A 26,616-nucleotide genomic window follows, 5' to 3' on the forward strand; every position below is an offset into this window, starting at 1 on the left:
TTAGTGAGGTGCCTCGGCTCAAAGAGTAGATACCAGGTGGCAGTTGGGCTAGTGGTTGACCGTTCCAAGTCTTCTTAGATGAGGAGTAGCAGTCGATGCGGGGACCGTTCTGACAGCCTCAACTGCAGATATGTCACAAATAAGCGATATACCGGTTGGTCATGAGATATTTACGGCCCAGAGAAGGGGAGAACACTCTCATGCGACCTACGGCGTGGATTGATGGCAGATGGCGTGTCTGCACGCATCAGTTCCGCTATGCGACAGGGATTCTCCAGGAGGACTCCGAGACACGGATGGCCATCCATGCGGCGATCGCATGTTTCGATCCAGGGCGTCTTCAACACATGTTGCATCCGAAATCGCACTACGAGGCGCAGACGGAGGAAAGCGTGTAAGAAATTGGCCAGGTTGACCAGGTTGGCCAGGAGAGAGAGCGGGTCGGCCATGCACGTCATTGCGTTGCGGTGAGGAATGGCCGAGACGCATCGGAAGTGGGAAGGAGTTGCTCCGTCCCTCCATCCCTCCGTCCCTCTGTGATGATCCATCGTCGCGCTGAAGAAAGTCGTCGTTCAAGGGAGATTATTGGATCGTTGGATTGTTGGATTGTTGGATTATTGGCGTGCGTGCCTTGAGCTCCGGCATACGTACTGTACGGAGTGCCAGTCCCCGCAGCAACCGGATCGGACCAATCAGCCGCCGCTCCGAAAGGGGCCCTGGAGCTTTCTCACCACGCTCCCCACTAATTCCAATCCGTGACTACCTTACCTACTTCTCAGCAAACTCTTTCCCTTCCATCCTCTCTCTCTCTTCCTCTTCCTCCCATAATCGCAGCACGCGCAAAAGGGGCTCAGGAACCAGGAACAAGGGAAAAGGGCATGGCCTATCTTCATCTCGCGCACTCGCTGGCGGATGCTTTCACCGCTCTTGCCGACGAAGTCCAGGTTCTGACGGACCGAAAGACTGTTCTGGAGCACAAGCTGCGCTTCGCCCATGAGCAGGTAAGTCACGTCCTACGCGCGAGGTACCTCGCGAGTTGCCCACCTGTCTGTCAGGTCACCCACTGTCACACCTTCAACTCCCTCTCTAGTTGGATTTCAAATCAAACCACCACTGCCTCACTGCCCATTCCATATCCACACTCAACCCTATGCCAATGCACAACCCCCAAAAGGACTCGAAATGGACCCCCTACCTGCCTTGCCCGATTTTTCCTTCCGACCAAGCTCGGCGATACCGGAGCTCTCGGGTCGGTACAGGCAGGTTTTGGGTCCCGTCAGTATGATGAGTTATTAGCTCTAGATCAAGAGCATGCAGCCAACTGGCTCAATTGCCGAGATTGACACCATTACAACGTTCTGATACCTGACGTCTTCTTATCCTTTTCTCCTTCCCTCATCATCCCTTTCTTCATTCACAAACCATCACTACCACCACCACCACTCGCCCTCACATCCCGACTCAGTTATGTCGACCATGCTGACTCAGGACCACAAACAGTTCCAGTACCTCGCCGACAAATATGCCCCGGCAGCTCCTGAGATAGCCGACACGTTGGCCAAGCTTCAGCTCCCTTCGTACACCCCACTGGACAGTTCGCTGCCCGTTCCCCTCCCTCGGTCGTCCGACCTAAATTCCCAGCATCAGATTGCTCTCGTCATTCGTGACGGGCGTCGGGTGGCAAACCAGCTTGCCTCTCTGGGAGAAGCAAGCAAAACCACCGGCTCTAGCAGAGATACTTTATCACAGACGTCCCGTGCCGAGACATCTATGTCGACAGCCTTAGAACAAGACTTTACGGTCGAGGGGAAGAAGGGCCATCTCGGGTGCCCGTTTTCCCAGCCGGCAACAACCAGCGGCTCCGAAGACCACCAAAATGATGTACGGGATCCCACCCCCCACCAGTCGACGGATCCCATCTGTGCGGCCATGTATGCAGAATCCACGTCCCAACAAGCTCGTACCAATGGCTCGTCAGCGGGCAAGTGCCCCATTCGCTATATGGACAAGCACTCGCCCGCAGAGATTGCACATTATGTTGAAACACATAAGCATGAGCTGCCCCGCAGCCATGAAATTTGTTTACGACGCTATCAGCGTGACGAAGACCAAGTCAAGAAAATAGACTCCAAATATGGCGATATTGTGAGCATGATCGAAGGTCTCGGCCAACTGCACCAACCTATGCTGCCCGAGGCAGACGAAGAACCGCCCCGACCAAGTGATGTGGTGCAAGAACCGAATGAAAGGGTTGAGAACTGGGCCCAAGCAGTTAGCGTCAACTCGGACCCAGAGGACACCCAGGTCGAGCCCCCCCAAATGGACAACGACCGCCAAAACAACTTTGACCGTCCGCTCAAGGAGATCCGAGTCGGCGAATCGCCCAGCCGTCCATGGGGCATCCATGTCCCATCATACGAACCACTGGGACTTGATGACGACCTGCTTCTCTCGCCGCCTGCCGCCCCAGTTCGCATGCCGAGTCCAGTGCCGAGCGTCCGAAGTACCCAGACTCCCACCAAAAAGGCACCTGGGAAATGCCCCTTTGATCACACCAAATTTGCTGCTCTCGGGATGCCTCCACCACACGCACACCATGAGGCCCAACCTTCTTCAACCGCACTCGAAACTCCCGACATGCCGTCTGTCACGCCGAAGGAGGAAGCTCCTCACGACACCTCTGTTCCTCCTCAACCCACCTTCATCAACCCTGACATGGCAAAGGGTGGAGGCAACATGCCCCAGATGATATTTACGGGGCCCGTCTTCATTGGTTACCCTATGGACCAGGCCATTCAGTTCATGAACCAGTATCGAGGAAATCAGTGAAGCTGTTCATCATCTGTACTTTTTTATTAATTTTTTATTTTTACGAGGGATTATGAGAATGCATAAGCGAAGGCGTTTCAAGGAGGAACCACAACTGGGAAGGAATCCCAAGGACGGAGCGTTGCCACGCTGGTTGATTTTACAACATTTTGATTTCACACACACACCGATGAGAGATCAAGAACGGTGCAATTATTAGCGACATGATATCCAAATTGAATTACAACCCGCAGTATGACGTCGCTGGAAAGACGCTGTTTTTATCATCTTCGTCTATCATCTACATCCCGTGATGGTTGTGTAACATGAATGCAAACCAATACCCAGAACGCCATCTATCCCGCAGACACCTGACCCCGTCCGCCGGTTCTGCCCGGTACATGAACACCCAACCATTATTGTCCCTGTTCGTTTGTACATGACACATCTTGCTTGAAACTCGTAAAACCTCTAGTCCTGGTTCGTCTTGGCCTTGCTCAAGGGCGCATCCTCGTCATCATCCTCGTCTCTATACACGGCGTCGTCCCTGCCCCACAGAGAGATATCGTCATCGGACATAAGTACAGCTGCGTCCTCGGGGTCTATGAGGGATGAGGATTCGACATCCTCGTAACCGGCGTCGCCCTCTTCAGCAGCAGCACCGCGAGCGTCATTGCGGGCGAGCTCAGCGGCGCGAGCCATGGTGCGGCGGTAGATGATGAGACCGACAGTGAGGCCAACGGCGCCGCCAATGGCCATGCTGACGTAGTTGATGGCCTTGTCGCCGGCGGACATTTGGTCGCCCTTTTCAGCGAGGAGGGCCAGGCGGCTGCCGATGAAGACGTGGACGAGTAGCTTGGGGCTTAAGGGGTTTGTTAGCACAGCTAGATGGAGAGACGGCGATGAGGAAGTTGGAGAACAACATACCTCGACAATGCGGTGGAGAGAGTAAATGCCAATGGGGTAACACTGGGAATTGTGGCCAGGAAACCGTTGCTCAAGCTAAACGGCAGCGGACAGAAGCGGATAGCCGTCAAGTACCAGATGCCCTCCTGGCGCAAGACTTGGCTGAGGGCGACGAAGCGGTGGTCCTTGCCGACCATGCGGTCCACGTAGCCGCTGAGGATGGTGCGGCTCGCCATGAAGGCGCCCAGAGCGCCGAGCGTGCAGCCGGCGGAGACGACGGGCCAACCCCAGGGGAAGCCGTAGACGAAGCCGGAGATGGTGGCGGCGGTGGAGTAGCCCACGATGGGCGGGAACGAGGTGATGAAGATGAAGAGGAAGATGAGCATCCAGCCGGCCGGCATCTCGCGCCACGACTTGGCATAGGGGGTCAGCCAGGCGAAGAAGGAGTGCGAGTAGATGATGGCGAGGATGCCGAAGACGGCAGCGGCCACGAAGCCGACAGCGGCGAGCAGGCGCTGCAGCGGCGTCAGGCGCAGGTACATCTTGAGGGTCTGCTGGCCGAGGAGCTGGGTCGAGGCGGCGATGCGACCGACGAAGGAGCCGGCGCCATGGCTCGAGGGGCGAGCGAGCGGGTTGGACAGGCGACGGCGGGCAGCGGCGGCAGATGACGACCACGGAGGAAGCGAGGGAGAAGGCGACGAGCCGCGCGATGGCGAGAGCGCAAGGGCCTGGGCGGCAGAGTGGTAGTCGGCAGGCATCCTGGCTGCTGTGTATTGCGATGGGGTTGTATTTGTTTGGCTGAGGAACGGTCGCAATCGCAGTCGCAATCGCAAAGGTAGAGAGAGGCTGGTCGTGTCTTGTCTTGACTAATCTGGCCCTGTCTCGGCGTGCAATGGTTGAATTGGGAAACAGAAAGGCCGGGGCTACGCTGCCATGCTGATGCGAAGCTGGTCTCGGAGCGACGTCGACTGTCGTCGGAACGAGCGGAGGGACAACGACGAAGCCGGAGGAGTCGGACGAGGGAGCTGGAGCTAGCGAATTGAAGGACCGGGGGGTCGGAGCCGGAGCGACGATGCTTAGAGGAGCGCAACGATGGCGAAGGGGAGAGCGAGGGATGGCGATGGGAACGGAGGCGGGACGAAGTAGAATGAAGCCGAGAGACGGGACGATACGAGATGAGAGGGGAGGAGTGAGACACGCAGCCACGCAGCGGATTGCATCGAGTCTATTCGTTTCTAGTTTGCATGACGTCCCGTTGCTTGCTAGTGTCAGCACCCTCTGAGGCTTGTTAGAGCCCGCTGCGCCCCGGCCCCACCAAAGCCTCCGGGTACCAATGGACGCTACGCCATGCTAACGTTTAGTCTGCGGTACCTATAAATACAAGGGATATAGGGCCAGGCGATAAGTGCAGTGGTACTCTAATAAGGCATCTCGTCAATACCAACCTGTACCTACCTTATCCATCTAGCATATTCGTAACATTCCAAGTTACATGTATCATTGTCAAGACAATCATTCATCTTCTTCAGACTGCAAATTTAGTTGGGAATTTTTCTTTACGATTTTACTGCTTTCTATCTCGAGTGGTCATCGCCGCCCGCTGGGACCCTTGGGCGGATCTCGCACGAGCAGCCTGACTTTGCCGTCGCCGATCTCTACGCCCTGGCTGAGGATATCCACCTCCTCCTCTTCTTCCTCCTCCTCCTTGTCCTCGTCTGCTCCGCTCTCGCGCGCGAGCGACTTGTCCCAGCTGCGGGCGTCGATGCCCAGGATGCCTCCCATGTTGTTACGGTCTCCAGGAACCGAAAACTCCCTGTATGCGTATCGCCACTCGTTGAGGAAGTTGCGGACGGCCCTGCCCACCTTGTCTTTGCCGTTCTTACTGTGGTGACCCGACCCGGTGATGGCGTAGACGGCACGAGACTCCTTGCTGTTCTCCATCAGCACCTTTTCCAGGTACTCGACCGCCTCCTCGGGGTGTAGCCCGTGCAAGTCAACGTAGATCTCTAGTCCGCTCGAGTTACCCCTGTTGCGCTCTTGGTACAATTCTCGCGCTGCCTCTCGGTGTGCTTTGCGCATCAAATCGTTCTCGCTCTGACCTCGCAGGCTGAGAGCCTTGGCTGCCCTGGCGTCATTGCGGTTCCAGGCTTGCGCAGCACTATTTCCGTCAGTTAGCTTGGGCTTGACAAGTGTCACTATTGGAGAGGAACACACCTTTGCAGAAACTTGTTACGAAGGCCGCCGTGCTTGATAGCCTCTTGGCGGGCCTTCAGGTAGGCTCTGTTCGCCCGCTCTCCCGTTTCTAACCACGGAATATTCTTCGGGCTGGGAATCGCCTGAGCCGTAGCGCTATTCTCTCCGTTCCGCCCACCTGTTGCGACGCCGTTGCGTCCAACCTTCTTAGCTTCGACACGAGGGGATCCAGGAACCGGAGCCGGAGTCATCTTGACAATATCGGCCAGTGAACTTGGGGCAAAGTTCTCCTTGTGAGCATGACCGTGGCCGCCACGCTTGCCATGATGCTTCTTGCCCTGCTTGGCAGAAGCGGACCCCAACGAGGGGAAAGCATCATTGTCATCAAAGGCCGGTGCAGAAACCCCCGAGTCCTTAACTTGGTGCCGGCTGCCGGGTCGAGATCGTGCGCGCGGGCTCTCGGTCCCATGGAAATGTTTCAAACCTGGTGGTGGAGTGATGCCAACAGACGGGAGGTTGAGTCCTCCAACGAAGGCGCTCAATTGCTCCGGGGTTCCGGGTTGGAGGGATGGGAAGGAGTTGAGGTCCCCTAGTTGTAAACTTCCCTGCCCCTTGATGGGCGGTGTGCTGGATCCATCGAGAGTGAGTTTGTTCATGAGCTTCGCAGGATCGTGCGAGAAAATGCACGTCTCTCCAGCCAAGCAGTTTCCCATCACCCAGTACCTAAAAGGGGCAACTCGTTAGATATACGCCCAGCAATCGATCAGAGAGAGAGGGCTGGCTTACTTGCAGAGGTGATTGCTGAGGTCATGGCTAAAACGACAGTCTGCACGAAGACACTGGCCCGTGGACATGTAGAACTTGCAAATGACCCCAGATTTTTGCTGTCCGAGAGGCGTGGTTGGGCGGCTATTGGGGGATACAGATTTTCCAATCAGGACGTTCTTGGTCTCTTCCGAAGATGTAGCAGACAAGGTGCCGTCTTGGGCCTGGCTCTCCATGATGGACACAATGGTCGCACTCAGGTCGTAGCCGTGCAGCGCCAGCGCAGCCTCGATCTCCTCGTCAGTCCTGGCCTGGCCGAGGATAGAGCGTAGCATGTCATAGGGCGACATATCGGACGACTGAGCAGACATGGAGGAAAACTCGGGGGCGGCAGCATTTAGGCCACTCGAGGTGCCGACGGACGAGGTAACGCTCGCAGCATCGTCACTGACGAGCCACTCGACGTTCTCGGTTTGGTATTCGCCCAGTATCTCGGTGGCAGGGGTCGGGTCGCTTGCGAACTCGTACGCGTTCAGGTTGGGACTATGGGGGATCACGGGGGTCGCAAGGGCCAGGCGCGGCGAGGCTCGTGGAGACGAAAAGGGTGAGGCTGTGGATGACTTGGCCCGGCCAAAGGTGGAGGGGACGAAGCCTGGAGGAGCAAGGGGGCTCACGGCGAGCCTTGGAGACCCGGAGAGGGGAGTTGGCGAGCCGCGCCACGATGCTGGAGAGGGACGTCGGAGAATGGTTTGGCGGATGGGTGGTGGCGACGTGGAGCTTCCGCCGCTATCGCGATAGCGCCACAGAGCATCCAGGATGGCGTTGTCGAGTGAAGGACCGGTCAGGGACGTCTCCTTGCGGAAAAGGTCCTCCAGCTTGTCCGTCTTGTCCTCGTCCTCCAGCGTGAGATCCTGCAAGATGGGCAAAGCCAACTCGTAGTGCTCGTCGGACACCATGGCTGGGACGCGGGCCCCTGACGAGGGGATCGATCTATTACGTGGAGAGAGGGATGCGGTGGACGGAATCTAAGGGTCTAGGGGGTCGGAAGACGGGTAAAGATGGCGCGACGAAGCGGAGGAGGAGCAGAGGAGCGGAGGAGGAGCGAAGCTGGTGCGGCGAGTGAGGATGGACCGCGGAAGGGTCGATCTAGAGGGGAGTGTCGTGACCTGGCGGTGCAGGACAAAGGAAGGGAGGAGAGGCTGTCTCGAGCTATGGTCAGCCTGGCTTCAGTGGCCGGGGACGCGGCAGCGCGGAGAAGAAAGGGACCAGAGCAAAGGTGGAGAGGCGGAGCGCGAGTTAGAGCAAGCCCAGCCAGCCAGCCAAGAGCACACTTACGGATGCAATATAAGAAAGAAAGGGAAGAAAACGAAGCGAAAGCAACAGGAAGAATAAAATAAGAATGCAACGAGCAGAAGCAACGGAAGCGAAGCGCGCGCACAGAGAAGAAAAGGAGGAGGGAGAACTGTCGGCGGTTGAAAGAAGCAGAGGTGATGCTGATGGATGCTTGATGATGCAAGACCGAACGACGGGCCAGGACGGGCTTCACATGGGTTATGGTTAAGGGAACCCCCCCACTGTGTCTCCCTAGAGGTAGGGGAGAAAAAAATACAGGCAATAAGACGCCCGGGCGGGAGTTAATTACTTGCGAGACGAGGTAGGTGGTACTTGGGTAGATTGCATGAGAGATTGTCGGTGACACTAACGGCGAGTCACGCGAATGAGCGCTGCTGAGGCTGCGGCGCCGTGCTCTGGGTCGTCCACGGCGGACAATGGTTTCGTCAATTCGCCTCAAACATGATCCGGAGGCTTCTCGTCGTCTTGTTGGGGTGTCAGCTCAGTACACCTCAGCTGATAGGATAGCGATACAGGAGGCCAGGTATGCAGATGACCAGGTGGAGGGGGAGAGAGACAACAACGCTCAGCTACAGGAGAGACACGACGCGGGCGTGGTCCAGTGAGAGCGAGCGACTGCTGATGTACCCTGTACCTCCTGGAGCTAGAATGTTACAGGCCGAGCTACCTGCTACCAGCCCGCTACCCACAGGCCACCCATCCAGCTCCAGCTCCAGCTCCAGCTCCAGCTCCAGCCGAAAGGGCGACGTTCCGCGCACCACCTCCATTTCAGTGGACGGAGCGCCCTGTAAGTTTAGGGGGCGCCGGCGCCTGCGGGAGGCTTCCCACCGCCTCTCGTCCATTGGAGTGCCACCGCGGCTGGGCGCCCGTCGTGGGGTTGTATCCCGCAGGCATTGGGCGGTTCGCCCGTGTGATGGTGGTGATGCGAGCGTGAGGCAGCGGGAACAGTCATGATCCAGGTGTCAAGTTGTCCCTCGGCGCGTACCAATCTTAGTAACCATGGGGGATTTGTTCTCCAGATATTCTGCATCTGACCTAGCACCCATCCACCTTTCAATATCACGGTGGATATGTAATTGAGGACCAGGGTCAACTGTGGGCTTGGCGCTCTCCAGCAGCGCCGCGTTTCTCTCGAGTTACAGCCGACAGCTGGGGCCTTCCTTCGAGGTTGTCCTGCTTCCCAATTGACTCCTGTCCACTCGGGTTGCAACCCCGCGGAAAAAACTCGCATCCGAGTTCGAGAATTCTCTTGGTGGATATTTGGTCCCAATGTCTCCATCGTGAGTCCTGCCTGACCTGCATGGCAATTAGGTGGGGAGTACGGAGTGCGTACCTATGGAGCAGCGGCAACACCCATTATAATCACCCCACGTTGGTACCCGTTCTGGGGACAAACCCCCTGTCGGCATCAACCAACTTCCAGACCCCTATTTTAATGCAAGTCCCCAAAAAGCAAAGACCTGCAAGGCGCTGAACCTTCGTCGCAACCGCCGATACTGTAAGCCATGTTCCATGTTGCCATCCCAAGTTATTTTAGTTATTCGGTGACGTAACCGATCCGAAGACTGGAAATGAATCACTCTTCGCCCTTTGTTTGAAAGGTAAAACTTCCGCATTCCATACCCCCTTTCCCCATACCTTCCCGCGTCTTATGACAGACACATCATATCGGCTAACAGTAGGTATTTTAAGCCTCGTCATTATTAGCCTCCGTCGATAAATCGGGGACAAAATCGGGGACAATCGTCAATTGTAGCTACCGAGCCCGACACCGTCTTTTTGTGTAAATATCAAAGCACCATTTTTGCTCATTGTCATCCTTCAGCCGAGAGGCCGACAACTCTAGGGTATCTCATCATCATCGTCGCCTCCAAACCCGAAGCTGAACTCCCCTCCTCCCTGTTGTTCCTCTTCTCCGCCACCGACTGTGGTATCCCACTTGCGCTTCCTCCCGCTCTTCCTGTCGGCCAAGTCCAACGCCTTTTTCAGGACATCGGGGTAGCTGCTCTTCATCCTCTCTGAAAACAGTCCAAACGGATTCTCGACTCCCTCGTCGAATCCACTAACTTGGTCGGCCTTGTCTCGGAGGAACGACAGCACCTCAGACACGAGATTCAGGCTTGGAGACTGAGGAACAAAGTTCTGCGTCAGGGCAATGCCGTTTTCCAGGTTGACCACTAGATGCCACCACCCACTTGGGACGTGGAGAATCTCTCCTGTCTTGCAGATGCCCTCGACACACTCAGGTAATCGCCGCGCCTCCTCGTGGAACGTGAGCAGCCACTCGGCAATGCTCAGCGGGCTCGTTACCTCGCTGCTGTCCTCCGACACGTAGACGCCCGGAACCTGGGCGGTGGGTGGAAACATGATCCAGTACTTGGAACCCTGGATCACAGCGTTCCAGGCACTCGTCGCATTAGGGTCCTTGTGAAAGGTCGAGCCGCTTCGCTCAGGCCCAATAATCAACCACCGGTGAGCAGGTCGCTCATCCCCGAGAACCTCGAACATGTCGGGACCAAAGCAATCTGGCTTCCAGTATGCCGCCTCTGGTTCGTGCCCCACTGAGATGCCCATCTTCTCGGCGAATTTGCGATCGAACAGGTACAAGGGGCTCTCGTCCTTGGTGTTCTCCATGTACTTGCAATAAGTCGCAAATGGCCAGTCCACGGCCTCGGCTCGAAACTCAACGCTGGCATACTTGTCAAGGAGTGACTCGATGGACCACTCGGAGCAAACGGGCCAGTCCTGTATGCACTCGGTAAGCACAAAGGGCTCTTCAGTCCATTTCTCGGCATACTGCTCGTATGTCAAATTCTGAAAACGGCGGATCTGGTTAGCCTTGGGGATGTTGGAGGCGAACTGTGACAGAACAACATGGCTACAGGCAAAGGGCCTATGGAGGACGTCGGAGAAAACGTTACTGCAATCAACCAGAGACCCTTGATTGCTTGGAGCAGGCAGCCCAAGTACGGTCGACCGCCAAGATCCTTGCCAGCGGATCGATTTGCTATTCTTCGGAGCCGATCTGATCTCAGGTTAGCTCCCGCCCCGTATAGCAGTTGATAGATACCGCGGGTTTTCAGAGACTAGGCATCAGGGTGTGACTCAGCCTCAACTGGTCCAGTGGGAGTCAAGGATGAGCACGAGGCACGGAGTTAAGCTTACCGAAGAAACAGAGCCTTCCATAATTCGTCCGAGTGGCAAAAGGCGTAAAGGAACTTTGATGTGTGGCCAAGGTTGAAGAGCTCATGGGTATCTACATGCTCCAGGATGAGCATCATAATCTCGTCGGGCAACATGTTCCAGACCCCGATGGACCTTCGAGCATTCCGGCCATTGAAGATGTATTGGTTGCCTAGAGGCTTGAGGCCCAGGGGATGCAGAGGGATAGAGTCAGGCGTCAACTCAGTCAGATCAGTAGTTCTGTCACACAGTGAGCTGTGGCGGCGAGGATCGCCTTCTGGCAGCAAAAGAGATGGCATCGCGGGTTCGGTGTGGTTGTGGGAGAGGATGAAAGAGAAGGGAAAAAAGTTGCAAGCTATTGACACAAGCGAACAAACCAGCAGGGGTATCATAGATCCAAGTACGTATCGAGGCCAATTAGAAGGGTGGTCCCTGATGGCCTACAGAATTCAAGGCTGGGCGGGGAGAGTGAGGAACCGTACGATGGTGCTGGCCTTGGTGGGACTTGAGCGATTCAGGGCGCACGGTAGCGCAGGGCAGCGCAGGGCGGACGAAGCTGTAGTGAGAGCGAATCTGGGTGAGAGAGAAAATCGCGTGAGGAATGAGTGGGTGGCACGAGAGGCGGAATCAAGTCTAGAGCCGCACGGAGGTACCCATACATAGTTGGTCGCAGCACCAGACTGGGATCGGGCGACAGGATGACGACCATGGGTGAATCAGATTGAATCACGACTGACTCATCGATCCTTGCTCGCAGGATCGAGTCTCTTATGAGGATGTAGTCGCGGAGGATGGGTTTCGGTCATCGACGAGTCACTCATCTAGGCACTCAACTCACTCACACGTCACAAGCTCATTCACAACGAGCAAACACACACACGCACAATGGCTCGTGTGAAAAAAAAGAGAGAAAAAAAAGCCCCGGTGGCGGGGCACATTTTGAGGCGGCGGCGGTGGTGGTGGAGGGGCAATGATAGCGGGCAGAAAAAAAAAGATTCCCCCTCAACGCTTGGACTTGGCCACTAAAGAAAAAAAAAAACCTGCAGGCGATAGGTACCTGATGCCAGGGGACCAGTGGCATGTGCGGCACCGACAGGGAGGGGCACAGAGGGGCCATAGAGGGGCCATAGAGGGGCCACAGAGGGGCGTGGGAGAGTGCGACAGTGGGTAGAGAGGTACCTAGGTAAGGTAGAGAGAGCCACAGAGTGGGAGGAGGTACCCTAATCTTCTGCCCCACTACTCGTCCACCACTTGCCCACCACTTGCTCAAGCCCCAATGATTGGCTGCTCGTCTTTTCCACGTCGAGGTAGGTAAGCAGGCGGGCAGCAAAGAGAAAAAATACTGCCTCCGCGCCGCCCCTCATCGACTTTTTTTTCCTCTTCTCCCATCCTGCATCAAGACCATCCAAACGATATCCATCCTCCTTCCTAGATCCCGTCGACTCTCGTCTTTCTTGCGAGAGCCTTAGATCTAGTCGAATACCCAGCTTCTTTTCACGCCCGGCGCAGTCTTCTTCGAAGCCTGCCCTCTTTGTTCAAACCCGCCACCCCGCGCTTTATCAAACGTCTAGATTGAGCTGTGCTTGATCTAGATTTCACCCGCCTCCTCCGCGAATATGGCTACCGACAAGGGACTCGAAGACGTCCCCGAGGGTGAGTTCTATCCTTTCCCGCCCTGCCCAGCGCAATCCCGCCCACTTTGCGCGCCCTCGACCGTGTTTGGCGCCCTGCCCGCTTGACGCTTTGTCGTGGGGTTGGACTTGGTGGTGCCCTGCGATATGCCCTGTCGAGCGTTTTCCCCCCTTCGGTGGGCCGCATATCCCACGCAAATCCCACTACAGCCCAACATACATCGCACGCACTCTGCGCCGTGACGCCACAATACCTCTATTTCTCTACCTTTCTCTCTCTCTCTCTCTATTCGCAACACCCGCGACTGACATGGCTTTCTCCCTACAGGACAGATCGAGTCCAACTATGACGAGTCCGTCGACTCTTTCGATGAGATGAACCTCAAGGCCGAGCTTCTCCGAGGTGGTAAGTCCTTCTTCGCCCGCATTCCCACAACCCTTATTCCCGCACGCCGCTCACTCCCTACACAGTCTACGCCTATGGTTTCGAGCGCCCCTCTGCTATCCAGCAGCGTGCGATTATGCCCGTTATCAAGGGTCACGATGTCATCGCCCAGGCCCAGTCCGGTACTGGAAAGACTGCCACCTTCTCCATTTCCGTTCTCCAGAAGATCGACACCAATGTGAAGCAATGCCAGGCTCTGATTCTCGCCCCCACCCGTGAGCTGGCTCAGCAGATTCAGAAGGTCGTTGTCGCCATTGGTGACTTCATGAACATTGAGTGCCACGCCTGCATTGGTGGCACCAGTGTGCGCGATGACATGAAGGCTCTCCAGGACGGCCCCCAGGTCGTTGTCGGAACCCCCGGCCGTGTTCACGACATGATCCAGCGTCGCTTCCTCAAGACTGACGGCATGAAGATGTTCGTCCTCGACGAGGCCGATGAGATGCTTTCTGTAAGAAAATTCCGCCCCCCCTATTGCCACCCGAAATCCCTGTACTAACAGCTTTCTCCTCCAGCGTGGTTTCACCGAGCAGATCTACGACATCTTCCAGCTCCTTCCCCAGTCCACCCAGGTCGTCCTTCTGTCGGCTACCATGCCCCAGGACGTTCTTGAGGTCACCACCAAGTTCATGCGCGACCCCGTCCGTATCCTGGTCAAGAAGGATGAGCTTACCCTGGAGGGTATTAAGCAGTTCTACATCGCCGTTGAGAAGGAGGAGTGGAAGCTCGACACCCTCTCCGACTTGTACGAGACTGTCACCATCACCCAGGCCGTCATCTTCTGCAACACCCGCAGAAAGGTCGACTGGCTCACCGACAAGCTCACTGCCCGTGATTTCACTGTCTCGGCCATGCACGGTGACATGGACCAGGCCCAGCGTGACCTGATCATGAAGGAGTTCCGATCCGGCTCTTCCCGTGTCCTGATCGCCACTGATCTCCTGGCCCGTGGTATCGATGTCCAGCAGGTTTCCCTGGTCATCAACTACGACCTTCCCGCCAACCGCGAGAACTACATCCACCGAATTGGTCGTGGTGGTCGTTTCGGCCGAAAGGGTGTCGCCATCAACTTCGTCACCGCTGACGACGTCCGAATGATGCGTGAGATTGAGCAGTTCTACAGCACTCAGATCGAGGAGATGCCCATGAACGTCGCCGACCTCATCTAAAAAAAGCATCGTCTTCCAGAACCTTTTCCCGGATTGCCCTGTTGAAACAACCCGAACCTGCAGGGCGGTCTGGCATCCTTGGGAGTGTCTACGGAGATTTCGAGGCAGTTGATAGATCTCGTTTTCTAGAGTGCCATCTGGGACGGCGCTGCCGTCGGTCCGGAGGCGATCGAGGGGAGGAGGTCAAAACTGGCTGCATGACAAAGGCTCGGGAAGTCCTTTGCACCTAATACCTGGAGGTGCGGTGGGCGACCAAAAGTAATGCAATGGTTTTTCACCCTGCTTTTGTCCTTGTTGTATTTAGGTGTCGTTTTCATGATGATTATTTCCTTTACGACTATGATCCTACTCTCGATATGACTAGATGATTTGTGATACTGTCCTAGACTGCAAGTGAACTGAACCAGCCTTTATACCTCGCACTAGAAGTCCCTGATTACATTACATGTCTCGCTAGTGGTTAGTGGTCCCCAAGCTGGAGCAATGTCCCACTCCAAACGAGACATCTCCAACAGTCCCCCTATCAATCGCCATATTCTTGTGAATTTCTCTCGGTCAAAGCCATGAGGTAAATGGGATTTTTCACGTTTCGTTTAGAGGAGAGTAGTCTTGGTTCAATGTCATATCTGTATTTCCGCTACCCCATCATAGTAAGGGTTTATCATACAAAAGAAAAAAAGGGTTACGTCCATCGTAATGTAGATCCATCGTCTTCAACCCACGACATCCTTTTGTCAGTGAAATTTGTACCGAGATCCCCCAAAATTAAGAAAAGGTATATACGATCAGGTTCCTGTCCCCTGTAAAATGCAGACGAGGAAAACAGTCTTTGCCGCCAAAATAAACGCCTATGTGGTATCACCGCCCAAGAAAGCATGTCGCGAAAGCCCTCGCCATATGTTGGCTAAAGCCCGCAGACTCAAAATGCAAGTCATTCCCTTCGACACATTCCTTAACGGGCCTGCCCGAACGTGGTCTGAGTGGGGGGCGGGCTCTGCAGGGCCTGGCCGGTGTAAGCACCAGGAATGGGAACGGCATCGTAGGTAGGCTCGTTGGAGGCAGCAGGAGCCTGGTCTTGAAAGTACGCGGCTGGAGGCGGGGGCGCGGCACTGGTGGAGGCGAAGCCGGACTGCTCCATCTTGGGGGTGGCGTTGGGAGCCTTGGTGGGAGGGGCCTGGAGCTTGAAGTCCAAGTCGCCCTTGCTACGGAACTGGGACGGAGGCTCGACGAACTGGGTTCCAGGGGTGAAGGGGCTTTCCTCAATGTCGGTGAGGTTTCGGTAGGCGGCAGGAGGGTGGCGGGGGGACATGGCGTATTGGCTCAGGGCAGGAGACTTGGGAGCAAAACCGGGGGTGTTGGGAGCGGACTGGCTGCGGAGCTGCGCGAGATAGAGATCGGAGCGGGCACGGTCTCGCATATCCATGGACTTGAAGAGGCGGCGCTTGGTGTAGTAGCGGTAGAAGACGACGCTGTAGAGCATGATGCAGAGGACCTCGATGACGATCTCAATGATGATGCAGATCATGGCCCAGTTCTGAAGACGGCAGAGGAGGGCATAGTCCACCTTGTCGCCAAAGACCTGGGCTCGAGTATTTGAAAGGCAGGACCATCCCCACATATCCTTGTTGTTCGAGTTGTTCTTGGAGTGCTGGAATATGATAGCAGTGACGACCCAGAGAACTAAGCTGAGCATGAACTGAGATGAATGTTAGAACCAGCACACTCGATTTGAAGCACAGAGAGAAACTTACCCATCCGATAGCGAACAGAGTATAATACGTGCCGACTTTCTCGGCGCGCTTGTGACCGCCTCGAAAGTACGCAGCGAAGACAAGGATACAGGCAAGGAGGGACACGCAAGCCATAGAGAGGACGAGCTTCTGGGGCCAAGCGTTGGTGTTGGTGGCCCAAGAGGGCATGCGGCTCTGGGACGGAAGGGCTCGGGTGGCATTGAACACGGCAAAAGTCGATGAAAGCATGGAAAGAATGATCAGGGAGCAGCTGAAGTTGACACCGCGAAGGGCGAACTTGGCCATCCGAACGCGAGCCTTGATTTTCTACCAAGGTGTAAGTGAGGTGATTTCTGGAGGGTGAGTAAACGATGGAACATACCACATCGCGAGCCTGTTCCTTCTCAGTTGACAGCTCTCGCTTCTCGAGAATGTCCTCCTCGCGGAAGGTCGGGCTGAGGGGGTTGTCGAAGGGCCTCGCAGGAGTTCCCGGCACCTTCATGGCACTCTTGAGGGGAGTTTTGGGCGTCATCGGGACGGCGACGGACTCTCGGTTACCGATGTAGCCAAAGCCAATGTCGCCAGGTTGGGCCTGAGCAATGTGAGACTTTTCCGGGTCCGCGAAAGGTGAGCGCGCGTCAATGGGAGAGTGTACCGATGTGGCTTCGGCGAAACGAGGAGTGCGAGGCTTAAGGGAGCCGTCCGAGGAAGATGACCTGGAGGACTCGGATCGGGTGGGTGTGAGGTTCAGAGCGGCAGGCCGCCTCTTCTCATCTAGTGCATGTCAGCTTGGGGTTCATTGGGCTCTCATGTCAGCTTCGGCAGCGACGGACCTTGTCCAGCCATGCTTAATCTTTGGTGAGTGAGAAGAGAAATAGCAAAAGCAGTGTGTAAGACGGCAATGGTAAGAGTTGATGTTGATGTTGGGGGAGGAGTGTGCTTCAACGCAGTCGAAGGCACATTATCAGAAGGAAATAAAATCAATCGAAAGCAAACAGAGAGACCAGCTATCGAGGAGCAAGAGGGAGGACGAACGGGGCGAGCAGATGTGGGAAGACGGGAGTTTTGAGGATGGCAGCTTTGGGAGGAGGGAGCCAGCTCATTCGACGACAGTAGACGCCAGCAACGGGACAGGGACTCGGGAAGGGGGGTGACCGCAAATAGTATCTGGATGGCCTTACATGGAATGGATGGCAGATGGGAGCAAGCGTTCTGATAGGCAGGGCCCAAACGCCGGCCAAGTGATTCGGGCTTGAATTAGACGCCCACGTTTGTTGGAGGTGATGGGAGGTGGCGACGGGTGCAGAGACGGGGCCGGCGGCTGCAGAGCGGTCTCACACTCAATCTCTCACACTCGTCGCTTGATAGAGTGGTGGGAGGGAGGAAGCCGGACTGGTTCGCGAGATCAAGCTGTTGGATCTTCGACAACGAGGGAGCAAGACAGGCAAACAGGCAGTGAGCCGCAAAAAGAGGACGAGAGCAGGACTATCACGAAATGTTTGGAAACAAGCAGAGAGGGGTCTAGCCACAAGGCGGAAAACTCGATGTTTTGTGTGGTCGACACCGCAAGACAGGCCAGCGAGAAACAGCAGGGTGCCCGAAGGCAAACCAGGGCCGAACAAGGATACGACAAGCAGGAACAAACGCAGAACAGCACAGCAGCGGTCCTACCCACGCCTGCACACGCCTGCATAGGCACTGGCTGACGCTGGAATACCCGGCAGCACCCCATTTGGCCTCGAGCCCGCGTCGTCGCATCCCTGGCCTGGTCTTGCTTGGAGGTTTGGCGGCATGATTGGAGCTCCGCGGCTATCCTCGAGAGCGTGGATCGTGGAGAAGAGGCGTCCTGGCCGTGTGGTTGGTTGTCTTCGGGAGCCGTAGCCAGCCCCCCTGGTCGACCCCGGCAGGTGATCTGCCGTCTTGATAGGTCGCCGTGCTGCAAGCGCTTTTGTCTCTTTTGTCTTCACCTCGGCACCACCAATCAGCTGCCCCAAGCCCGTGATTGCCGTCCAGCCACCTGCAGATGTCGGCGGCAACAACGACACCCGGATTCGCAGTCGCCCTCGCTATGGCCCACCCTCGCTCGAGGTCCACCCGCGGCGACGCACCGACGACGCACCAGCGACAAGGTGTTGTTGCATCCTTGCGTGCGCGGGGGTCATATTGCTTGTCCTGGTGCCATCTGACATGGCGACTTCCTCCGGGTCGGACGGGCGTGACTCTCCGGCTTCCTAGCATTGGCCGGGAACCATAGTCGACGACGTTGTTCTTGTCTCAAACTCAGGCTTCCATCGCCTGGTGTAATAATCTTCAGCGGCAATCAACGACTTCGCTCTGGTCGAGGGCAGTGACTCGATTGCTGACAATTCTCCAGGAGCCTTGACCGGACGTCAAGCCCTCGGTGAGCCGGAGAGTCTCTATCTCCCATTCGGCAGCCGAGAAAATCCTGCAATATTGCACAGATACATATGCCTGCGAGGCCACATAGCACGGCTGCACAAGAATGCGGCAGTGAGCTTTTTTCTTGCTCCTTGTCGTGGTTGGTGACGCCCCCAACAAGTACCCCCTCACCTTGGCGATCACTGATCAATGAGCCGGCCGCTGCAACCCCAATTTCGCCCATGTCTGACCTCCAATCAAGGTCTATAATTAGCATATAGAGCAAAATTCACCGCAGTGGCGGGTAAAATGTGATATAGGTCGCATGCAACGGCGGGGTTTCTGCCCGCTTGATCCTCCCTCGGCTCATCGGTTGTCATTCAAATCGAGTGATGTCCCGATGACCTGATGTGCGTCAAACCGCATCTCATTCGACTAACATCCTTTGACGAATTTCCCCAGTCATGTCATGTCATGTGATAGCTGATTGATTTGGTAATGTTGCCTAAATGTTTCGAGGGACGGACGGTGAAGTTCCGAGCCGCAGGTTCCACATCACTAGCTGCGCCGATTGTGGTTGAGTTTCTTCGAGGTCATATTCGTTTCACTTCGGTTGTTAGTGTTGCTAATCATTGAAATGATTGCACTAATGGACTTGACCTCTGAATACAATCGGTCTTAGTTTATGTGGCTGATTGCGAATCTAGTCGAGCTGAGCTAGTCTGCCGAACCGCTGCGTACATACCTAGGTTTCGCGACACCACCAAGCTCCCGCTAGGTTAGGGCTGTCGCATGGCAAACGGGCTTCTTGATGAGGCGATGATAACAGCGTGAGTGTATATATCCGAACGTGTTTTCGAATATCGATGCGTTGGTGGCGTAGGATTATGAAGAAGATTAGTGGGAGGGGATTGCCATCATGTCGGTTGCTTGAAAAGATGAAAATAAAGCTGTTTGAGCTCCCCGAGCAGGTGCTTCACGACACAGGCAAAGCAAACCGTGGTTCAGAGAGGCCTTCGAGCTCGTTCTGGCAGGTGCGTACGACCGAGCTTCACCCGAGGAGGGGCAACAATCCTTATCGGCTTATCGGGCCCTGTCCGGTTTAGCGTAAGAGTCATAGTCGTCCCAACTGGCTGCACACGAGGAATTTTGCCAACATCAAGGCGAAATATCCAAATACTTGGCTCTACACGACACCAGGACCAAGAACCCCTCGAGAGACCATCAAATCTCCGAGTATAATTTTCTCCCGACCCCGACGACCAATTTCCACCCTCGCAACTGCCCCGACTGCGGCTCCCCGATCGAAACTCCTCGTGAAATCCGGCGAATTGCCCCACCTCCACCATGTCTGCCAACGGCGACCCCAAGTACGACGACATCGAGTCTGAATCCGACTCCGGCGAGTCGGTCGACCACAACGAGACCGGTGATGGCCTCGAGGACAAGTCTCTCAAGTCCGCCCTGAAGAAGTCGAACCCAGCCATCGCCGAGCCGGCAGCCCAAAGACCCCCGCTGCCCCCGCAAACCGATCCCAAAGACCTCGACGTCGCTACCCTCACTCCCCTGACGCCCGAGATTATTGCCCGACAAGCCACTATCAACATCGGAACCATCGGCCATGTCGCTCACGGAAAGTCGACTGTGGTCAAGGCCATCTCCGGCGTCCAGACTGTTCGATTCAAGAACGAGCTGATCCGAAACATTACCATCAAGTTGGGTTACGCCAACGCCAAGATCTACAAGTGCGATAACCTTCAGTGCCCCCGACCCGGATGCTACCGAAGTTACAAGAGCGAGAAGGAAGTTGACCCTCCCTGTGAGCGAGAGGGTTGCGAGGGCACCTACAGACTATTGCGACACGTCTCGTAAGTTGCGCCTTTGGGATAAGCTGAGACCGTACTGACCCCACCAGGTTTGTCGACTGCCCCGGTCACGATATTCTAATGAGCACTATGTTGTCAGGTGCCGCCGTCATGGACGCCGCCCTGCTGCTCATTGCTGGTAACGAATCCTGCCCCCAGCCCCAGACCTCGGAGCATTTGGCCGCTATTGAGATCATGAAGCTCGACAAGATCATCATCCTCCAGAACAAGGTCGATCTTATGCGGGAAGAGGCCGCCCAGCAACACTACCAGTCTATCCTCAAGTTCATCCGAGGAACCGTTGCTGGCAAGTCCCCCGTTATCCCCATCTCTGCTCAGCTCAAGTTCAACATCGATGCCGTCAACGAGGCCATCGTCAACACCATCCCCGTGCCTCCCCGAGACTTCAGCATCGACCCCCACATGATTGTCATTCGATCCTTTGATGTCAACAAGCCTGGTGCCGAGATCGACGACCTCAAGGGTGGTGTTGCTGGTGGCAGTATCCTGCACGGTGTCATCAAGCTGGGCGACGAGATTGAGATCCGACCTGGTATCGTCTCCCGAGACGATTCTGGTGCTCTCAAGTGCACTCCCATCTTCAGCCGTGTCGTCTCCCTCAACTCTGAGGCCAACGACCTCAAGTATGCCGTCCCCGGTGGCCTTATTGGTGTTGGTACCCGCATCGACCCTACCCTCTGCCGAGCCGATCGTCTCGTTGGTTTCGTCCTGGGTCTCAAGGGACGCCTGCCCGAGATTTACAGCGAGATCGAGGTTAACTTCTACCTCCTCCGCCGCCTGCTCGGTGTGCGAACTGCCGACGGCAAGCAGGCGAAGGTCGCCAAGCTGGCCAAGAACGAGGTCATCATGGTCAACATTGGTTCCACCTCGACTGGAGCGAAGGTCGCTGCTATCAAGAACGATGCCGCTAAGCTGGTCCTGACCAGCCCTGCCTGTACCAACATTGGCGAGAAGGTCGCTCTGAGCCGACGTATCGAAAAGCATTGGCGTCTCATCGGATGGGCCACCATCGCTGCGTAAGTTTTACTTCCCTCAACTCCTTTATGAGCCATTGCTAACATGAACTCTCAGCGGTGTCACCCTTGAGCCCAGCACTTCTTAAATGTTTAAAATCAGCGGGTTGAGAGCCCTTATCGCACGATCTTCGGCTACGCAAATTCTGAAAACGCGGGATGCCAAGGAAGGCAGTCTTCGGCGGCTTTTGAGTAGATGGCTGGCGCAAGAATGAGGCCCGGTGTTTATTGTGGTCTTCGGAAACAAGGGGATGAAGGTCAGGCATGCCCCCGGGGGGAGTTAAGGGGGTCATGCAGCAGATAGCTAGCTGTAGTTACGTTGTAAATGCATGACGAGGTCACGCCGCCTCACGGAAAAGACAAAAGTACGCCACAAGCAGCAAGGCCAATTGTTTGATGAGGGTTTTACCCATGATTGGATGATGTCATTGAGCCCGAATTATTCCTCTATTTCCTAACTTTCCTTGCGTGCTTCACGAGGTTTTCTATTACACCTTCAAATGCCTCTCTGTCTCCAAGCTTTTCGTCTGTTCGTTTCTTCCAGTACTCCAATGCCTCCTTGGCTACCCACTCCATGGCCTCTAGTTTCGCCACATGGGTCTTGAGCTCCGCGTTTGTCATGCCGTTCAGGGCCTCGTCCGTAGTCATACACAAGTGGCGGGCAGCCACGAGATCCAGCTCTGGCTGCGGGGGAGGGCCCTTCCGCTTCTTAGACGCTGACGGCTTCCCCTGAGTGTCAACTGAGGTGGATGATGTGTTGCCTTCGCCTTGCCGTAGCCGGGATACAGAGCGCGAGTCACTAGATGTGCGGGGAGAGGTGGATGAGACATGAAGAGAAGGGAGAACAAGCTTCTTCTGCTTGGATGCGGGGAGGATTTCGTCAAGGTCAACAGGGACGCCAAGGGAAACGAGGAAGAGTCGGCGTATGCGTGATCGGATCCAGTCGGGGGGAGCGAGGGGCGGAGGAGCCACGAGCTGGGACCAGAGTGATGCAGATCGGGGAGTGAGGAAGATGGAGGATTCTTTAGAGAGGGGGGGGAAGGTGGGGAGATCGAGCTGCTCGGGAGGGAAGAGGTCGGCTAAGAAGGGCTCCAGACATGATATGACACTCTCTGAGTCAAGACCATCGAAGTCAGGTATGGGCTAGGGGGTTTGTCAGTATTGCAAACTAATGATGAGTAGTTACAAGACTTACGAATGGTAATTGTGCTTGTTGTTGGGGTGGTAGAGAGTTGAGAGCAGGAGTGGCCTCGGCTTGTTGAAAGCCATCTTCGAAGTCATCGAAATCGTCATCCTGGTTGCCCTCTTCGAAATCGTCGAAATCGTCGCCGAAACCGTCACCGTCGTCGTCGTCTTCGTCTTCTTCCTCATCATCGTCACCATCCTCTACTGGTGGTGCCAGAGGGGCTTGGAAGCTGGAGTCTTCCACTTCTGACTTTTCGGATGGAGAGCCTGGAGGAGACGGCGGATCATCTACGCGAACGGAATTCAGAGGTCAATATAAATCTTTAAAGTCTTTAGGGTGTTGCTCCTCCCGTACCGGATGTGCTTTCGCCATTGATTTCCTTGATACGCCCTTCAGAATCCAAGACCAGATCGGGAGATGCATCTGCCATGCGTCTATCCTCAAACTTGGCAGAGTGTGATCCAGGTACATCCCCAGGAGCCTCCTCTACAAGAGTCGTAGGAACCTTCGCATCGATTGTCGAGGTCGATGTTTGGGACAAAGCATCGTCATGGATAACGGCAATCTCGTCGGGGATAGCATCTTGTTCTCGCTTGGCGTACGCTTCGGTGCCCGGAACTTCGCCATAGGCGGGCTCGTCATCGATCCTTTCGACCCGGGTCGTGGGAATTGAAGTGCTCATAATGGGGCTTGTGGGTGCAGACTGGGCGTCGGTGAACTGATCTTCGGAGTCGGACGACTCAGCTGTAGTCAGGTCAGTGAGAAGTCACCGTACTACCGTTGGCCAGACGTACCCAAATCATGCGCTCCAGGGTCCGCGATGGGAGATCCCTTCGGAGGCTCAAGCTTCTCCGTCTCTGTCATGGTGGTCAAATTGGTAGACAGTGCTACTGAGAGCTATTCAAAGTCGAGCGATAGCCCAGACGGGCATGTAATAGTCGATGGGTAGCGTGGGGCGAGGGGAGCAGAAGCTCGTGTGAGTTGGTTCGTCTGACCGCGGGGCTGGCCTGGAGATGACAGAAATCAGGCCCAAAGCATGCCGGCGATCCCCGAAATGAAGCGAGCAGGCAGGTTGGACTGGAAACGAAGCACAACGTCGGCCCGGGAATTGCTTGACACTGGCCAGAAAGGAGGTGTGGTCGTTGAGCCTCGAAGCTCGCCCGCAGTGAGCTTCATCACGTGGGGCAGGCTTCAGTGGACGGCTCATTCCGTCTAGTCGGTCGGTACGTACTCCACCCAGCGAGCCTGGCGCGACTGGGCGCCTGGACCAGCGCGTGGAGCTGGCAACCATCACCACAAAAAAAGCTACCAAAGGCTTTGGAGTCTCGGCATCCCATCGCCATCATCGCAACCTCCCTCAACCAACTCATCGCGAATCCTCGCCGAGAGCCCGCCAGTCTCACGAAATTCTCAAAAGGCCCTGTGAAATTGAACGGCCGATTGTTGAGTCCTCGTCTTGCAGGCGCTGCGACCGACGACACCGCGAGTCGAGGAACCTGATCCTCATCCCCAGCCACCATGTCGTTCAGCTTTGGAACCCCGAGCTCGTCGAGCGCGCCTTCGAACAACGCAACAACCTCAGCGCCGTCTGCTGGAGGACTGTTTGGGAGTGCCACTGGCAGTACCGGCTTCTCCTTCGGCTCGACCGGTGCTAATAACAACACAACACCCGCTGCCGCTGGAAGCACTGGCGGTTTGTTTGGTCAGCAGAACAGCGCTGCGGCTAAGCCTGCTGGTGGACTATTCGGCGGCGGATCCACGCCAGCCATTTCCTCTGGGACCCCGACCTCATCTGGGCCGGGTCTCTTTGGCGGAAACACCTCCACGACTCCAGCGACAGGAGGTCTCTTTGGAGGAGGCGCCACCTCCACCACGCCCGCGACATCTGCTCCGGCCAGTGGAGGCATGTTCGGTGGTGCGACCAGCAGCACCGCTCCAGCCAGTGGAGGGTTATTCGGAGGCGCGGGCAACACAGGCAGCAAGCCGGCATCGAACATGTTTGGCGGTGGTGCCCCCAGCACTGGTGGTGGTCTGTTCGGCCAGGCCAATGCCAACCAGACTCAAGGAGCGGCCACAACTTCGGCGGCACCTGCGGGGGGTCTCTTCGCCAGCACTGGCAACAGTTTGTTTGGAAACAAAGCTGCCAGCTCGGCCACCGCCCAAGGAGCTATTCCTGCTACGGCTGCAACTCCTGCAAAGCCCATGTTCTCTCTAGCATCGACCACTCCTGCCGGAGCACCTCCCGCCGGCTCTGCGAAGCCTGCCGGATCCAATTTGTTCCAGAATACCACCGCGCAATCACCAGCGGTATCCAACCTCTTCGGCGGCGGGGCTAAGCCTGCTGCTCCTGCTGCCTTGCCCAGCACAACAGCACCAACATCGTCAGGTCTCTTTGGCGGTGCCCAGACGAGCACCGCTCCCGCTTCTGGAGGACTCTTTGGCAGTAAACCAGCTGCAACCACCGCTCCCGCCTCCGGAGGTCTGTTTGGTGGCGCAAATACCGCTACTGCTACTACCCAGGCGACTCCATCGACACAACCTGCTGCTGGTTCAAGTGCGGCGACTCTGTTTGGTGCTAAGAGTGCGTCGCTTACAACTTCGGCTCCCGGCTCTGCACCTGCTGGTGGTCTCTTTGGAGGAGCAGCCACTACTTCCGCTCCAGCTACATCTACTCCGACAACTGCGACTGCTGGAGGCTTGTTTGGCGCAAAGCCTACAACAACTGCAGCATCCACAGCCGCTCCGGCTGCCGCTACAACCGCTGGAGCTTTGTTCGGTGGCGGTGTCAAAGCCACAACCGAGACGAAGCCTCCGGGCGCCCTCTTCGGAACCGCAGCCACGACCCAAGCCCAGACTACTCCGACAACCGCGACGCCTACGACATCTGCTGCCCCGGCCAGTGCCAGTCTGTTCGGCGCCAAGACGACCACGGATGCTGCCAAGGACGCTGCGAAGCCCGCAACTCAGAACGGAACTACAAGCGCGCTGGGTGCTTCTACGACTGGACCAACTTCGCAGATGGCACGACTCAAGAACAAGACTATGGAGGATATTGTGACCCGCTGGGCTTCAGATCTCTCCAAGTACCAGAAGGAATTCAAGGAGCAGGCCACGACCGTATCGACTTGGGACAGAAACCTGGTGGAAAACGGCGAGAAGATCCAGAAGTTGTATCTTGATACCTTTGAGGCCGAACGAGCTAGCCACGAGATCGAGCGCCAACTGGCAGCTGTCGAAAGCCAGCAGGATGAGCTTGAGGCCTGGCTAGATCGGTATGAGTCTGAAGTCCAGGACATGTTTGCCAAGCAACTTGGCCCTGGCGAGCAGCTAGCAGGCCCTGACCAGGAGCGTGAGAGAACATACAAGCTCGCTGAGAAGTTGACGCAGCAGCTGGATGAGAAGTCGCGCGACCTTTCCAAGATGGTGAAGGAGATCAATGACATTTCGGGCACATTGAGCAAGGGTGTCAAGCCTGAAGACCCTGTAAGTACCGCCCCGGACAATTCAAATACAAACAGACGGGCTAACGAACCGACGCAGCTGAGCCAGATTGTTCGCGTCCTCAACGGCCATCTTACGCAGTTGCAGTGGATCGATGCTAATGCCTCGGCCCTGCAAGGCAAGGTGGCGGCAGCCCAGAAGGCGAGCAGCAACCTGGGGAACCACTACGCTGGTTCGGACAATGATGCGGCAGAGAGCTTCTACCGATCGTACATGGGACGGAGGTGAAGCGGGGAGAAGAGCGCTTTGTGTTAGTATTGGAGTTTGGGAAGGAATACAGGGAACCCCGCAAGATGGAGAGATATAAGGCGTGGAGCCAATGTAATGGCCAACACGTTGCAGTGAGAGGGACCGATTGGTTTTTGCACTCGGGGTGCAATACATAAATGTTCTTGTACACTAGCTTAGACTGTGGAAAGGCAAACTCTGGATGATCTGCCATGTCCTTGATGCGATGTGCTGATGAGT

General features: G+C 56.1%; 10 protein-coding genes across 10 annotated transcripts; 5 read left to right on the plus strand and 5 right to left on the minus strand.

The window, feature by feature from the left end:
* Positions 1–537: 537 nt before the first annotated feature.
* BGZ61DRAFT_438618 (uncharacterized protein) lies at positions 538–3,054 on the plus strand. The gene is made up of 2 exons (XM_046244260.1): positions 538–1,001; positions 1,501–3,054. The coding sequence occupies exons 1-2, from the start codon at positions 879–881 to the stop codon at positions 2,827–2,829; spliced, it is 1,452 nt and encodes a 483-aa protein (XP_046112383.1). The 5' UTR covers positions 538–878; the 3' UTR covers positions 2,830–3,054.
* Positions 3,055–3,279: 225 nt separating this feature from the next.
* On the minus strand, positions 3,280–4,472 carry BGZ61DRAFT_525696 (uncharacterized protein; the record flags this gene model as incomplete). The annotated part of the gene is made up of 2 exons (XM_046252817.1): positions 3,280–3,670; positions 3,736–4,472. The coding sequence occupies 2 exons, from the start codon at positions 4,470–4,472 to the stop codon at positions 3,280–3,282; spliced, it is 1,128 nt and encodes a 375-aa protein (XP_046112384.1).
* An 829-nt stretch (positions 4,473–5,301) lies between these two features.
* On the minus strand, positions 5,302–7,628 carry BGZ61DRAFT_471016 (uncharacterized protein; the record flags this gene model as incomplete). Its single annotated transcript, XM_046248160.1, has 3 exons — positions 5,302–5,872; positions 5,929–6,630; positions 6,694–7,628. The coding sequence occupies 3 exons, from the start codon at positions 7,626–7,628 to the stop codon at positions 5,302–5,304; spliced, it is 2,208 nt and encodes a 735-aa protein (XP_046112385.1).
* A 2,239-nt stretch (positions 7,629–9,867) lies between these two features.
* On the minus strand, positions 9,868–11,507 carry BGZ61DRAFT_337781 (uncharacterized protein; the record flags this gene model as incomplete). The annotated part of the gene is made up of 2 exons (XM_046239073.1): positions 9,868–11,050; positions 11,191–11,507. The coding sequence occupies 2 exons, from the start codon at positions 11,505–11,507 to the stop codon at positions 9,868–9,870; spliced, it is 1,500 nt and encodes a 499-aa protein (XP_046112386.1).
* A 1,331-nt stretch (positions 11,508–12,838) lies between these two features.
* On the plus strand, positions 12,839–14,883 carry BGZ61DRAFT_18729 (ATP-dependent RNA helicase eIF4A). The gene is made up of 3 exons (XM_046237768.1): positions 12,839–13,245; positions 13,311–13,735; positions 13,800–14,883. The coding sequence occupies exons 1-3, from the start codon at positions 13,215–13,217 to the stop codon at positions 14,451–14,453; spliced, it is 1,110 nt and encodes a 369-aa protein (XP_046112387.1). The 5' UTR covers positions 12,839–13,214; the 3' UTR covers positions 14,454–14,883.
* Positions 14,884–15,405: 522 nt separating this feature from the next.
* Positions 15,406–17,029, minus strand: BGZ61DRAFT_471020 (uncharacterized protein; the record flags this gene model as incomplete). Its single annotated transcript, XM_046248161.1, has 4 exons — positions 15,406–16,149; positions 16,205–16,510; positions 16,566–16,957; positions 17,017–17,029. 4 exons carry the CDS (start codon positions 17,027–17,029, stop codon positions 15,406–15,408), a joined length of 1,455 nt encoding a protein of 484 aa, XP_046112388.1.
* A 330-nt stretch (positions 17,030–17,359) lies between these two features.
* Positions 17,360–17,941, plus strand: BGZ61DRAFT_18722 (uncharacterized protein). Its single transcript, XM_046237765.1, has one exon. The coding sequence runs from the start codon at positions 17,467–17,469 to the stop codon at positions 17,887–17,889; it is 423 nt and encodes a 140-aa protein (XP_046112389.1). The 5' UTR covers positions 17,360–17,466; the 3' UTR covers positions 17,890–17,941.
* A 1,777-nt stretch (positions 17,942–19,718) lies between these two features.
* Positions 19,719–21,896, plus strand: BGZ61DRAFT_378346 (P-loop containing nucleoside triphosphate hydrolase protein). Its single transcript, XM_046242588.1, has 3 exons — positions 19,719–20,430; positions 20,478–21,464; positions 21,520–21,896. Exons 1-3 carry the CDS (start codon positions 19,910–19,912, stop codon positions 21,548–21,550), a joined length of 1,539 nt encoding a protein of 512 aa, XP_046112390.1. The 5' UTR covers positions 19,719–19,909; the 3' UTR covers positions 21,551–21,896.
* On the minus strand, positions 21,854–23,939 carry BGZ61DRAFT_438636 (uncharacterized protein). Its single transcript, XM_046244261.1, has 4 exons — positions 23,442–23,939; positions 23,002–23,391; positions 22,657–22,934; positions 21,854–22,604 (listed from the first exon to the last, which is right to left on the minus strand). The coding sequence occupies exons 1-4, from the start codon at positions 23,509–23,511 to the stop codon at positions 21,909–21,911; spliced, it is 1,434 nt and encodes a 477-aa protein (XP_046112391.1). The 5' UTR covers positions 23,512–23,939; the 3' UTR covers positions 21,854–21,908.
* A 1-nt stretch (position 23,940) lies between these two features.
* On the plus strand, positions 23,941–26,525 carry BGZ61DRAFT_438638 (Nsp1-like C-terminal region-domain-containing protein). The gene is made up of 2 exons (XM_046244262.1): positions 23,941–26,130; positions 26,188–26,525. Exons 1-2 carry the CDS (start codon positions 24,166–24,168, stop codon positions 26,374–26,376), a joined length of 2,154 nt encoding a protein of 717 aa, XP_046112392.1. The 5' UTR covers positions 23,941–24,165; the 3' UTR covers positions 26,377–26,525.
* Positions 26,526–26,616: the final 91 nt, after the last annotated feature.

The sequence above is a fragment of the Ilyonectria robusta genome (assembly GCF_021365365.1).
Source record: "Ilyonectria robusta strain PMI_751 chromosome Unknown BGZ61scaffold_1, whole genome shotgun sequence".
NCBI lineage: Eukaryota > Fungi > Ascomycota > Sordariomycetes > Hypocreales > Nectriaceae > Ilyonectria > Ilyonectria robusta.